The sequence below is a fragment of the Aplidium turbinatum genome, chromosome 5 (assembly GCF_918807975.1).
Source record: "Aplidium turbinatum chromosome 5, kaAplTurb1.1, whole genome shotgun sequence".
NCBI lineage: Eukaryota > Metazoa > Chordata > Ascidiacea > Aplousobranchia > Polyclinidae > Aplidium > Aplidium turbinatum.
Window position 1 is genome coordinate 15,855,911 of NC_137476.1, and position 15,089 is coordinate 15,870,999.

At 40.4% G+C, this 15,089-nt stretch overlaps 1 protein-coding gene and 1 non-coding gene across 2 annotated transcripts in view; both read right to left on the reverse strand.

The window, feature by feature from the left end:
- The window catches only part of LOC145771273 (ubiquitin carboxyl-terminal hydrolase 47-like), a 247,893-nt gene that overhangs the window by 3,408 nt on the left and 229,396 nt on the right, over positions 1 to 15,089 (reverse strand). The window contains exons 27-31 of the mRNA XM_082583009.1: positions 10,546 to 10,661; positions 7,982 to 8,114; positions 2,818 to 3,009; positions 2,477 to 2,601; positions 41 to 150 (exon numbers count right to left, since the gene is read on the reverse strand). Of these exons, the coding sequence (XP_082439135.1) occupies positions 41 to 150; positions 2,477 to 2,601; positions 2,818 to 3,009; positions 7,982 to 8,114; positions 10,546 to 10,661 (676 nt within the window). The remainder of the gene's footprint in view (positions 1 to 40; positions 151 to 2,476; positions 2,602 to 2,817; positions 3,010 to 7,981; positions 8,115 to 10,545; positions 10,662 to 15,089) is intronic.
- Positions 990 to 1,092, reverse strand: LOC145771424 (U6 spliceosomal RNA). The gene has a single exon (XR_014289215.1). It is a non-coding gene; the product is annotated as a U6 spliceosomal RNA (small nuclear RNA).

Below are 15,089 nucleotides of genomic sequence, written 5' to 3' on the forward strand. Positions count from 1 at the left end.
ACTAAGCATTAGGCTACAATCGACAATAAATCTCTCGTACCCTTTGTCGATATTTTGTTACTACAAATCGAAGAATCAAACTTCTGTTCTTTATCTTCGATTTCATCACGCTCTTTTGAAGTACACACTTTTAACTTCTCCATGCGGTCTCTTTGAATAAAAAAGCTTGAATATTAGCAAAATAGGTCTAGAAAAAGGTAGAAGCGACAAAGCGTAAACGTAATAACATGCATGATACCAAAGCAGGACAATCAGTTTAAAATATGGCACGGTCGCACCTTAATTTTTTTTTAATTTAGAAAGAAAAACGAAGAGAAAAAAAGGCAAGTGTTTTTTTTTTTAAAGAATTTATGAGTAAAAAAAACAAGAAAAAAAAGATAGTTGCTAATATGTTGATCGACCTTGATGTGTTATCAAAAGTGCTGATGGGCTTAAGGGGAACACTTTTGATGCGTTAGCTCAGGGGTCACCAAATGGCGGCCTGCCACGCTGTATCGCTGCGGCCCGCGGAAGGTATCAGCGTGCAAGTATAACCAAAAATACTTTTCATGAGGAGTTAAATAGCACGAAGGCAAAAAATACTTTCCGGGAAGCATATTTTCGCTTTGCATACGATTCCACCGACCGACCAATCAGATTATAGTTCTAGGTGGGGGTTGCTTAAAGCTATTCCAATGCGATGTCCAGCCACACTGTCCCAGTGGTTGATTAAAACGTTTGTTTTCGAATTTCGAAAATGTCGAGCATAGGGTTGCTTATTTTAAGTTTGCAAATGTCATGTAAACACTAGTGTGCGTTTCACCGTTATTGTGTTTCACGACCAGTGTTCTCTTTATGCAAGTTTTTGTTGGCAAAATAGGTCGGTGTGCCAACTCAATTTATAATAAATTGGCAAAATATTATATATAAATTTAAAGACTTTTTCTGATTGTAGGCTATTATGAAAATATTCAGCTTAGTACTGCAAAATGTTTTTTTTTTTTTTTTAAAGAAATGTGGAACGCTTCACGATTTCGCGTGTCATCCTTGCGCAGGGGCTATGCTAATCTTCTCTGCATCGTTCCAATTTTAGTATATCTACTGCCGAAGCAAGTTCTGCAAAATGTTGTTAATCAACAAATTCTTGCCACGCTGATAAGCATTGCAAGTGATAATTGTCTATAACAAAAGAAAGACAGTTTTATAGATTCACAAAAAGGATGAAAAACCAACTCATTGCTTTTTTAAAGGGAAGACTGTTCATGAATTACGATTTTTGGGTGATTTCCACAAGCATTTGCTTTATGGTGCCTGGTTTCTTTTTCCCTATTATTGGAGCCTATTTTTTGCTGATATGTTTGCAGGTCACTATTGTTGCCTCTATTGCGATGTGTCAAACATTTCCTTGTTTACTAAAATTGTTAATTGCAAGATATCTTTTGTGAAGCGAAGTGACAACACCACTCTTGCTTGGCGATGAATATTCTGATGAAACCGCTCGATTCGCTATAAGTGCGCAAAACAAGTGGCCTCGTTTATTAGGCATTGTTAAAAAAAGTCAAAAGTGTTGTAAAAGGAGCTTGGCCTGGCAATAGCGTTGTTCGATTAATTTTGTTGCTGCGGTATTCTAACATAAATATGAACAACATGTAACGCTGGATACTGGGTACGAAATGCATTCTTTTTTAGCATAAGAGTCAACCTACCTAACATTTTATTAGTGCGGCCCGCCACAGCTCTCCTTAGTGCCAAAGTGGCCCGCATGCAAAAAAGGTTGGTGACGCCTGCGTTAGCTCATCATGAAGAGCAAGATAGTCAAAAAAAACCCCTAAACAATTTTTTCTACCACAGGCAAAGCCATTTCAGAACGCAACGCATCAGGCCTTGCAAGACTAACAAAAACGATACAGTAGATATTAATAAAACAGCATAGAAATATAAACAGTTCGTTGAAGGATTTTTTTAAGTCACGTAGATAATACTGGTAGTTAGTTAATTGTGTATTGCTTAGTCGTAATCGTAGGCGTCTTTGCAATCCGTTGGCTCCGCAGCACATGGAGTGCTACATGCACGTAATATTGTGAACGTTTTTCTCGAAACATCTTTGCCAGAAACTAAATTAAGAGAACGTTTAGGAGTCATTAGGGTAGCCCAGCGGTCCAGAGTTAGGAAGGCAGCCACCTCGACGACGAGGGCTCGATTCATGCACGCCTGGCCACCACTCTTTCTCTTCTTTAATTATAAAAGTTTAAAGCAAAAATTAACTCTCTTGCCGAGCGCCAGTAGGATCACAACGACTGCAGTCAACTGGTCCACAGGGAAAAACGCTTAATGTTCAAAGCGTCTATGGTCAAAACACTCCATCCGCTTTTCACTACTGTTTTGTTTCAGTACTGTAGGTAGCCTACTCCGTTGGTACCAAATGAGACAAAAACAAACGTTAAAAGTAAAAAATGCTTCTTAGATTATCGCATTAGCTTTATAAACATAAACTGACTTGTAGTAGATAACAATGCCGTCATCTGACAAGTGTTGCCAAAAAGTATTCTGCTGAGACGGCACCCACTCGAGGTCACCATCGGCACAAAGCACGCTGAGACGGTAAGGAAACATCCCTCGACCCTGGAAGAACGGAAAATGTTATGAAAACACTTTATAGAAAATTATGAAAAAAGCTTTAAAAGTTGTGTATATGGTATGGAACAATAGGAAACCGTTAGGTATCCAAAGAACAGCAATATAGATGAATTGAAGGCGTAGATATGTTCCAATTTTCTGCAGACACAGAACAAATAGTTACGACAGGCCTTTTCTCACAGTTTCATCTTTTTGAAATACCTTAGATAGCAGTAGGTCATCTACTGGAATATTGCTCATTTCTGCCAGCTTCGTTCTGAGGTGTTGCAAGGTGTAGCCGAGATAACTCGTAGCTTCTTTGCCGTCGTTCAAGACCACTTCATGAAAGTCACTGAATTGGAGAGTAGCGGGCGACCACCGTCGACACAACAAGATCAGGTCAGTTTGTTTGGTCTACAAGTAAATCGATTATTGAAAGGGTACTTCAAATTTCTACTATATTAATTAAAGGGTAGCCTACTTCTCACAAAAACTCATCAACAAAAGTTTTCTGCCATTTTACAAGCACAAATCCTCTTGAAGAAAGGGTAGCCTACTTTTGTTGATTTCGTGATTGTTGACAGTGAACACCTCGGCCTACAATGAGTGACACTGATATTAGCAGCACAGCATTAAGTCTGCAAGAAGTCCAGTTCAGGAAATACTGTACAGTAGTGGAAAGCTATCACTGTGTAATTATAGCAAAAGCAAAGGATGCAGAGTTGAAATCACTTGAAAAGCAAGGCTTCCAATTGAGCTCCCAAAGCTTTAATACATGCTAGGCCTATGTACTACTGTAGTCATTCGATTTACAAATAAAAACACCTAATGGAATGATGCATATTGTGTAGCCTTGTAGAATATAAGTTTTAATAATTAAATATAAAACACTGCTCTGCTAATAATGGTAAAAGTGGTCATGGCCATGATAGGCATAAAGTATCAAAAACTGTGTCAGTGCACAGTTTCCTTCGAAAAATGGATTTGCAAACTTGCTCGAAAATGCAGTATTTTGTTCCAAGCAAAAGCTTTCAAAGGGGGCTTAGAGAAAAATTATAATTGTTTTGGTGGTTTTTTAGTATTAAAGTATGATCTTTTTAAAAAAAAAGTTTTGATATAATATGTTTCTGTTTGGTAATACAACGAAATGAAAGGCGGCAGCTTCACGTGTTTGCCTTGGAAACATCGCATAGGTCATTGTGCATTGATTAACAGAAGATCTATTCTACACAGACAAGTGACACTGCACCACCTAGAAATCACTTAAGATGTCCGAATTCAGACAAGGATTTTTGTTTAAGCCAAAAAACGGCGAATAAACAGCGAAGAAGATTATTCTGATTAGTGCTCTGGCAGCATTAGTCGGATGGAAAATTTTGCATTGGTGTAGGTGTGGAAATTGGGTCATCATGCAGTCAATGGTCAAAAGCAAATATTTCCAGGAGAATAACGTCGAGGTAGTCAAAACGAACACCGCTGTTACCATAGAGATAACAAGGCCTATTGTCCGATTGTGAAGTCATGCACTGTAAATACAGATTGCTGCAGGATATGACCGCAGTTAGGCAGGCTGTGCTGCTATTCAGGAGCAGAGATGGGCAAGATCACCAGTATTGGTGATCTTGAAGATCAAGATCACCAAGAATAGGTGATCTTGAAGATCAAGATCAAGATCGTGATCTTGAAGATCAAGATCACTTTCAAGATCACTTTTGTGTACTTGAAAAAAATGAAGTTTTTGATCAATGATGTTGCAAAAAATAATTACTATAAGCAACCTGGGTAAAGGTATATAGTGGGTATTGCTAACTTTTACTTTTAACTACTCGTTCGTTGGGCTAAGAAATGTAATAAGTCAGTGACTGTTGCTATTAGGCTTATCAATTGTTGACGTAGTTTACGTAGAATCGCAACGTCACACCCAAGGCCGAGTTACACTAGTACCGTACTGAAAAAGTCGCAAAATTTGCGATTAGTTTTATACTTTTTATTTATAATAAATAAATAAATAAAACTTTGAACTGCATCATTTTTTACCAAATTTTTGTCTGGTTCATGTGGAAGTTTTTATTCGTGTTGCTAAGTAGTTTTAACTTTCACTGTATTATGTCAATGTTTATTGCACGATTTACCCATCTGGCAACCTTGATAGGCTACTGTTGTCTGCTATCTAAAAAGTTCAGAGGTTTGCGGTCCGACAAACCGCTCCATACTCAGACACTAAACAAGTCTTGGTCTGGTTGATTTGCTGCAATAAACCAATTTTAGACTTTTGAAACATCTAAATTGGGTCAAAGAAAACAAACATTTGTTTAAAATTCATACATGGAAATTGTGAACAAAGTTAAATCATTTTTATCATTACACGAAAGTTGACTTCTTTATGACCAACACAGAAAACTTTTTCAATTTTGAAATGGCAACACTGACCAGATTAGATGGAAACTCTAAATCGACTTTTGTTGGACACATATCATATTAAATGTGGCTTAATGTTAGTAGTTGCCACTAACTACTTTGTACAGCACGAGTTCTAAAAAAATGCCTCGATCTAATAAGTAAATTTCAATTTTAAAATGATCTTGATCTTATTGTTCTTCAAGATCAAGATCACACAAAAAAAATGTGATCTTAGATCAAGATCACCTAAAAAAAAGTGATCTTCAAGATCAAGATCATGCCCATCTCTGTTCAGGAGGTAGGCTATAAAAGCATAAAACACAGAATGCGTTTAGCTAGTAACATTTAGAGATTCGTGTGCAGCAAGTTATATGAATTAAGTATAATGGTCTAAGAACATTGATGGATTATTAAGCTAGGCGTACCTGAAAGTGTCAATAGATTAGCAAGGAAATGGGATATTTATCTACTGGGTATAGGGTGTAGAAGAGTGCCCCGCACTGATAATTTGTGACCACGAAACATCATACACGTTGCGGCAAAACAAAAAAATGCACGAAAACAATCTTAAATAACACTGGTCAACACAATTTTTCTTGTATAGAGTTTTTCAATGGATTTAGGGTAATTTGAGGGCGTTGAGTGTTAGTTTTTGCTCATTGGTTACAAGAGTAAGGGCTCAATGCGTTCCTACAATCCCTCCTCTTCCTGCCTCAACCATGCTTGCAATCGTTTCTTGTATGTTTATCTACTGCGTATGACTTGATTTAGTGACTTAGTGAGTTGGGATAAAAAGCTGAATTTTTGTACACACTTATAATTAATTCTTAACGATTTAACTTAAATCCGAAATCACACATTCCTCTAGCTTGCTTTACCAATACTGAAATCCAACACAAAGGCAAATGGTGTCCAGAAACAACGGCTCCCAGCACGCGCAAAAAGCGACATTCAGAGGTGAAGTGTCATGGTAGTCCGGCAAGCCACATCACGTAGAACACAGGAACAACGCAAATTCAACGTTTACAAATTCATCACAATTATAATCAAGAGGGCAATTGACCCGCCGGAACACTTATCAACACTTATCACATCACGTTTTTGAAATATGAAATCTTTTTTTTAAAAATGGATAATTTTAATGATTCAAGTTATAAAACTTATGTTGCGTTTAAGACCCAATATATAGAATAATGTTTGCAATGGGAGGCAGCTATTCCTTTAAGAATGCTTTTCCAAAACTATTTTTTTGATTGCATTTTTTTCGATCATTATTGACTGCTGTAGCCTATATACAAACACTAAATAAATGAAAAATATTTAAAAAAAGTACGATACGGAGCATTGTGCTCATCACTGGTAAGGCACCACTGAAAAGCTGATTTTTTTCTTAGTTATGTGTCTTTCTCACAGAATTGAATTTTGAGATTTAAACTAAACATATGCAAAAAAAAGGTAATACTATCACCGAGCGATTTTTATAGTGCCGTAAAAATCCAAAGCATATCTTGGTAGAAATAAACGCAGTCACGTTAAGATATCAAAACTTTTCTTTTTGTAGCTGATCTCTTATAAATTGCATAAAGGATATCTCTCATCAAACCCCAACAGTAATATGCCATCATGTTGCAGTTCCATCGACCTTGGTAACGTTCTTCTAGCACTTTGATGTCCTGATGGAAACGCTCAACGTGCTCCTCATTTACATAGCCAAGGTTCTCTGAAAACTCGCTGAAGTGGCTGTGCAAGTAGTGAACTTTAATGCTCATCCTACTCCCAAGTTCGTGCAGGCTGACGAGAAGTTTCTGGACCATCTCTATTCTCTATGTAATTGTCAGCTTTCTTATTTCCAAGGAAGTTATAAACCATAAGAGCAAAGACATTCCAAGCTCGAGCCTCGATGGTGGCCATGGTAGTGATAAAGTGCTAGTCTTTGAGCAACGTTCTAATCTGGGGCCATCAAATACCTCTGCTTTTATCATAACTAAGGCCAGGAAATTTTGAGCATAATATGCAGCCAAAACAGTCCCCAGAACGATCGTGTTTTGAGAAAAAACTGCTTCTTTCGTCAACGTTTGATGTGCAATGGTGGTAGAATGATCTTTATTCGATCAACCAGCGTATTTCGTGGTGGCCCTTTTCTTAACCAATGTTCTTCGTTGGCACTACCATCCCAGTAGTACAAAAAGCAAGGATACTTGGTGTGACCTCCTTGTTGTCCCAATAAAAAATTCACCATTGTAAGATCCCGCGAGCAATGAAAAATAAAATTGAATTTAATAATGTGGTGTTACCCTTCCCTTATCACCATCTTATTACACGGTACGTCAGTACACGAACTAACGCCGCGAGAACCAGTGACGAGACATTTGGATTTTTGTGGCATAAGGACTTATTTCACTTACAACTTAGCTTAAAACTTTTGCTTAGAAATTACATTAACAAACAGCGTAAACGTTTTCCTCGGTTTTGGAAAGAGAAAAAAAGCTTCTTTAAGAATAACTGCAAACATGGCTGAGCAGCAAAACAAAATCACAAAAACAAGTTGTGCCATGTAAACAAAGTGTTACATACTATAAACAACATGTAAAAATAACATCATATCAAAATGTATAATCACTAGGATATAATCTTGTCGCTAGCTAATGCATGGATATTGGACAAACTATCGTTTGCAGACAGGAAGCACAAACAATTGACACAGCTACATAGGTTACAATTAAAGCTCTGTTAAGAACATTCACACTGCTTGTTGACCTGAAGGCCAAATGCACATATCTCAACAGTGGAAAATAACGGCACAGCACTTTGTGCTTTGTAAAAATTTTTTGCCAAGGGAAATTTTATGAAAATTTTATGCCAATTATGACAATATTGCAATTTTAGTGTTTTTTTAATGATTTTATGCAGAATGGGACTCCTGAATGTAGATCAAGCTCACAAAGTATATTTTCACTGATTTGATAACAATGAATGAATAGAAAACCTTTTTTTCTGGTTCTTCTAAAAGTTCCACAAAAAACTCTAGAGAACCATAAAGGCTAATGTGTGTTCCAAACACGTCACTTGAGATATATATTTGACCAGGACTTCTCCATGTTTTCTTGCGGATGCGGATCCTAAAAGCAACAAGATAAGTAAAAATGAGACAGACAGGTTCTTTTAAGAAGTAGTCAAGGTTATAGTGAAAATACACTAGTTAACACAATTTTACTTTAAAACTTTAGAAAACTGACTTCGGATTATTTTGGGGTGCAGAATCCAAATCCGACCTTAGACTTTTTCTACCAAGTCAGGTTTTTGAGATATAACAAATTGTTATATTTGCCAAAAGTGGATGATTTGACGTCGCGTTTATAACACTTACATACTGATTGTATCGAGTAATTTGTGCTTTGGGGTGCGCAAGTAGGCCCACAAACTACAATTTTTATACCAATTTGTTTTTGATGCAAAATTATCAACAAAAAGTAATATTCTTCTTCGTCGTTTGAGCTGCTGGTCTAGCTTTTTACTACCCCAGCTTCACGATGTTTCTGGACTACACTGGAAAGCTATTAGAGAGCAGCCAGTCTTCCAGTCTTCGGTTTCATCATCTAAGACATGAAGATTGTATCAGACATAGAGAGTAGCAACCCGCTCATACACAGCTGTAATTATGACAGCGACATTCTAAGCACAGTAGTGTTGGGGAATGGGGATGACCTGAAAACAAGGTCTATATTCTTGTATATCAGTTTATTGCCGTAGAAAGGAACGAATCGTCACAATTAGAACGCAAAAGAGAGTGACAGATCTGACGCCAAAATTAAACTATGAACAGAATGCAGAGCCTTCTCCCTATTCCAACAGAGTACCTACCAATCCTTGCAGGCATCCAACCTGCTGAGCTTCGCTAAAAGGGAGCCATTACATTGGCTCACCGGACAGAAGATCCTTACCACTGGCTCTACGCAAAACGCAACATCCCACCTCAGGAACCTTCCGGCGATTAAAGTCAAGACACCCTTTGTACCAGCTGCCCTTGAATTATTACAACTATTCAGTGATCATACCACCACTACAGTACACTATATGGAAGACACTTGGAACACAGCATAGTGTGCCACCAATACCTAACTTCATAGTTTTATATTTCAGCCGGTGGCGCGATCCAGGTATGGAACTGCCCCGGCCGACTTGGGTCAAGCTCAATGGAATTCGGAGTCGGCCACTTTCTTTCCAATGTGTACAAGTGGGGTCTTGCTCTCTTATCGACCTGCGAGTGCGGCGCAGAGGAACAAACTGCTGACCATGTTGTTCTAGAATGCCCCATTTACTAGGCGCCAAATGGAATGCATGGCATAGCAGAACTGGACGAACCTGGCTTTCCATCACCTGCCATGCAATCTGAACAAATCTGCCTTACACGAAAGAAGACCAAGATAGCGAAAGGTAAAAACGACGTTAAATTGTGCATCACCAATTGTAAGCTTGTCAGCAGTTGGCTCCGAAGCTACCGTTGCTTCATCTTGTCAGTTTTTGCATTTAAAGTTAGAATTTTGCCTTGGAGGCAGTGTAGTGTTCTTAGTGTCGTGTAGTTCAGTGTGCTTGTGCAGTGTAAAATTGCCAAGTTGTCCGCGTATGCATATCTCGGGAGATCGTGCTTGGCAGGTTATGGGTGTAGATGTCAAAAGGCAGTGGAGCCAGGACCGACCCTGTGGAACACCATTTTTCAGGCGTCTCAATCTGCTTCGCCGTGATTTGCCGATGGTGAGCTTAAAGCTTTTGTTTCTGACAAGCTCAATGATCACGTACAGTCGTAGACCATGTGTCAATCCGGAAGCAGGCGAAACAGCTTACAAGTACAGTAAAAACTCGGTGCCATACAGTGTCGTAGGCAGCTGTAAGGTCTAGAAAGACAGCGCTGACCTTCCTTTTTTGTCTAAAGCAATTTTTGAAGCCATATGTTAAGAGGGTGACCTGATCCACGATTAATTCTCCGTGCGGAACCTAGCTTACTCCTTTGGAAGGAGCGGGTCGATGACTGGCTGGACATTGGACACAAGCAATGGGCATAGATCAGCCTTTCAATAAAGTAATGATCAGCTAAGAGGAAAGCTAAAAGCATAACTGGGCACCCTCATTGTCAATGTTTCGCATTAAATCACAAAGCTTGAAGCAAACCTATGGCTATTAATCGTATTTCGGCTATATTGGCCTTCCTAGAACTAACCTTTTTCTGTGGCACTGCAAATATTTGTGATAAACGCTAAATCAACATCTGATGTAATAGAAGAAATCCGAGCTCAGATTTGGATTTAGCACCCAACAGTACAAACAATTTTTGTTGCCTGGTGTAATGCATTGAAAACATGAAAACCATCACTTTGGGGCTGTAATGCAAACATTATCAAGATAATGGATTGGCACAAAATTGTTTGTAAAACCACCAGGTAAAAAATGACTCTACGCAAAATAATATACAAAATTATAATTTTCTGGTTTGAAACTGAAGCAGTTAGCATTAAAACTAAAGCATCAGCTAAGTGGAAACAGTGTAGCAAAAACCTTTCAGGGTCAGTGTGAATGCCATATTGTTCAGCCATATCGTTTGCTAAAAGATTCCTTGCCGTCTCCACAGTCATACCACGTTGCACAATCCAGTTCATGAAGAATTTGGCAGGCTGAAAAGTTGTACACAGGTTATGCCGCTGTTTATGCGTTGAATAGATTTCAATGCCGGAATTTTGAGGGCTGTGCTAGCTTTTGCATTCTAACGCATTGTGCTTGTGTTGGTCATGTAGTTAATTTTTGTGACAGTATAGTCTGGAAAAAAATTATTTCTGAACAGTTTGTCTCAGTGGTAAATGCTTTAAACAATCGCAAAAATGTAACCTCACTTTTTCTATTTGTAAAAGTAAATGTGGTGTTGACTCTGATTTACAGTAGTACCGTTAGACTGAGAGGTTATATTATATGTGTGATACTTCACTAGACAATAGACAAATCAATCGCCAAAACAGCTCAGTGGGTAAATCATGAACATATTTTTGATGGGCATTCTCTCCCTAAAATTCTATCTTGCTTCTCAGAAGTAAACAATGCTAAAACTATTTAGGAACTTAAAATAAAAACGAATCAAATTTCTTGAGGGGATCGACACGACATGTCCACAAGTAAAATTAGTTTAAGAAAGTTATGTTTGGATTCTTTAAACTGTTTCAAGTTTAGTGCTACTTTAAACTTACAATTCATCACGTTCAACTTGATTGCGAGTCCTTTTATAGAGTACCTGTACTAAGACGCATTATTATCCCCACACTTTGCAAATTCAACTTGTGCCGTTGTAAAATGATGATCGTTCAATTTTAAGAAAAAAGTATTAAGTTAGCCAGACCACCACCACCTACCCCCGGCTCCGCACCACCTACCCCCGGCTCAGCACCACCTAAACTCGATTTATGAAAATTGCACGATCTTTTTCATAAGTTAGACATGTTACATCTGCTTGTTTCCACTATCCGAAGGACCTTCTTAGTTTATATATATGTGTAGTTTGATGATCAACAGTCTTCAATCAACTTCATTCCTCTTCTTGCCACTCCTTAGCATTGAACAATTAAAAAGATCGTCGTCGTGTGAGCCTCTGGGGCCGAGGGTCTATCCTTTTACCACCCCAGATTCACGATGTTCCCGGACTGCACTGGAAGGCTACTAGAGAGCAGCCAGCCTTTGGTTTCATCCTCCATGACACGCAGACCTTCTCCATTAGGTGGCTTGAAGATGGTACAGTCATTGATGATGTGGTCTGCGGTCTGTTCCTCGGCACCACATTCACAGGAGGAGGCAATTCCCCATTGGTGCATGGTTGAGCGGAAAAGCTCGACGCCCGTATGGAGACGTTTGAGGCACACCCTCTTGGTAGTGTCAGGTCGATGGGGCGTGTGTCAGCGTCGGGGATGAACGAATAGAGTCTGGTGGCGCTTGACTTCCATTCAGAACTCCATTTATGGTCCGCCCAAGTAGCCGCAGACATGTCTTGTTCATCAGCTTCGTTGATCAGAAGTTGAGCGGCTGGCACAAATGGCAGTCTTGATTTCAGTCGACGGGGGTGCTCGTTTGGGAGAGCAGAGATCTTGTGGTGGAGAAGGTGGTTAGGCTCCAGTGCTCGTCGACCGAGTGGCATCTTCGTGACGAAGCTCAGCAGGTTGGATGCCAGCGAGAATGGAGAGATTGTCCAATGGTGTGGGACGCAGGCATACCGTCACTGTGCGCAGGGCGCTGTTTATGGCAGTGTCGATGTTATGGCAGTGAGTACTGCGGCTCCAAACAGGTGCACAGTACTCTGGTGAAGAGTAGACAATGGCTAAGGCTGCTATACGCAAAGTGTTAGCCCTCGCCCCCCAGCTGGAGCCTGCCAGGCGCTTGAGTAGCGCAACGCGGGATGTGAGTTTCTTACGCAGTGACACCAAATGTGGCGGTATGTGAGCGATCTGTCCAGTGTCACCCCAAGATACTTTGGTTCGGGGCAGAAGGACAGAGATTTTCTGTTGTTCTGGACGTGCAGCTCACAATCAGCTTCCCGATTGTGGAGGTGGAAAGCTGCTGCCACAGTTTTGGTTTCGCTGAGTTTCAGTCGCCAATTCTGGAGATAAGCTGAGAGAGTTTTCATGTCCTGGCTCAAGGTGTCTTCTAGATTTTCCCACGACTTTGTAGAGTGGAGAATTGCCAGGTCGTCCGCACAAGCGTATTTTGCGGAAACTGTAGTTGGCAGGTCGTGGGTGTAGATGTTAAAAATAAGTGGAGCCAGGACCGATCCCTGTGGGACGCCATTTTTCAGGCGTCTCAGTCTGCTTCTGCTTGTGTGGTTTCACTAGGTGGAGGGTGGCGAATTCCTCTGGATTGAAGTCTCCAGAGATTGTTTCTTCCACTCGTCACAGGGCAGATACTTCTTTGGCGACAAGGCGGGATCCTTTGTCTTGTAGACCCCGTTCTGCACTAGCTGGGAAGCAATGGCATTAGCAGAAATGGGGCACTGACGAGGGGAGTTTGCTTAGCGCCCAGTGAGGTTGTTGATGATGCTCCATGCTTTGCGGCTTGAGTGTGAGAAGTCGATGGTTTGGACAGCTTCGTTCCATCGCTCAAGCTTCTTTGTGTCCAGCCTCTCAAGTAGTGCGGTGGCGGCGGTATTAGAAGCAGCACCACTTGGGGCGCCTAGGTAGGAGCGATATAGAGCCTCACACTCAGAGTCATAGCATGGTGTATGGCTGGTTCAAAGGCCACGTGGTATTGTGGCCTTTGCCGCAGGTATTATGGCATTGCAGAAGTCCTGGTATGCCTCGTCTGCGTTGCATGTTTCAGTTGATGGTAACTTTGCAGAATTGGTCAGACTCATTGGTCAGGAGGCTGTATTGATGCCAACCGGCTTTATTGAAGTTCCATCGCTTCACCGGTGAACTGGAGGAGTGGACGTGGACAGGAGCCACAAGTTTTGTGGCGATGATGGGGGACGGCCGGTGTTGGGACCGCGGGAACTTTTCAAGCACACGTCTGTCTGGAAGAGAGCTGTCGACACTCGCGAAGGCCAAGTCAGGGTTTGTCCCTGTTCCCCAGCGGCAGGAGTGAAAACTGGCTGGTTCCTTTGGAATAAATAGGAGGGTAAGATGGTTTGTAGAGGCCCAGTCAGCCAGCAATTCTTCGTCACTGCTTGTGTTGCTGTAGCCCCAGTCGATGTGCTAGCAGTTGAAATCGCCAGCGTAGAGACTGGGGGAGGGGAACGTTGGAAGGGATCATGGCAACATTCGCGAGGGTGGGCCGGTGGGGGCTTGTAGAATGTAGATGTTGACGATGTTACTCTGAGATACAAATGCACACTAGAGTGGATAAAAAAAACAAACAAATTTTTTGGTTCAGCTTAGTGCATCTGCCAAAAGTTGTAGTTTGGGCTATCTTTGGGCATTGGTATTTGAAAAAAAAAATTTGACCCCGTTTGATCCCTATCCAAGAGCTCACTAGTGGCCACCGAGCTAAAATTCCTTAAATTGGCTATAATTTTTTTTCTAGTGGGTGCAGGCTAGTGGTTTTGGTGTCTATCCCCACTAAATCAAGTCTTGGGAAGTCATTGCTGCAATCTAAAATCATCTATGGGCTAGCAAAATAACATCAGAGACATTTTTCAGCAAAAATGCTTAAAAAAGTTGGAAATTTATTGTTTTTTTTTTAGAAAAAGGGCAAAGAAACACAAATTTATAATGCTGCTAAAGGCATTGCTGTTAATACACTGAAGCAAACATATAAAGCAAACAATTACCATATGAAGTTTTGCAAAATGCTGCTTTTAATTTGTGCATCCAATTATCCATAGCAATGGTCACAAAATGCATGACAACGGGTTCAGGCAAAATCAATCTGTAGTGCTTTGTTGCTCAGTTCACCAACTTATGGCCTGCATAACTTTTTTTGTACATTTATCTTGTGCAGAACTTCCAGCCAGTATGGTTTGTTGCTTGTGTAGATCTTGTACAACTCTGTACATATGGCCTTTTTTTTTCTTCAGACTTGGTTACATTACCGGAGTGCGAATTTGTCACCATTCCCAACGCTCGCTCAACTGCATCGTTTGTGACACGGAGGAAGCCGAGTTTCTGCTTGATAAATTTGATTTCATTTTGTTCCTATAACCTTGGAGGAAAGTGCAAAAAGGCGGGGAAGACCTCCAAGAGGGAAAATAAAGTAAATGAATCTGGACCAAACAAATCTTTTAGTTGCGTCTTTGGCTGTATAAGCCTATTGGCTTAAGCCTAATAAGCAAGCCTATTGGCTTAAGCCTAATAAGCTTAAGCCTATTGGCTTAAGCAACTCTTTGGATTGGGAGGTTGTTCGAGCTCGTTGATGCTGACTTTGCTGATACTTAACTTTGATTTGCGCAGCAGATTTTTTTTTCAGTTAGGAAAACTTCTTGGCTAAACAAGCTAAAGAATACAAGTCTCTCTGCCAGGTACCAAAGATGGTTTTAAGCTTAGCCTGGAACAACTGTGCCAATGGTTTAAACAATTTAGGATACTTGCCCGTGTTACGATCCATCATCAACATTAAATCATTGCTGGGTGACT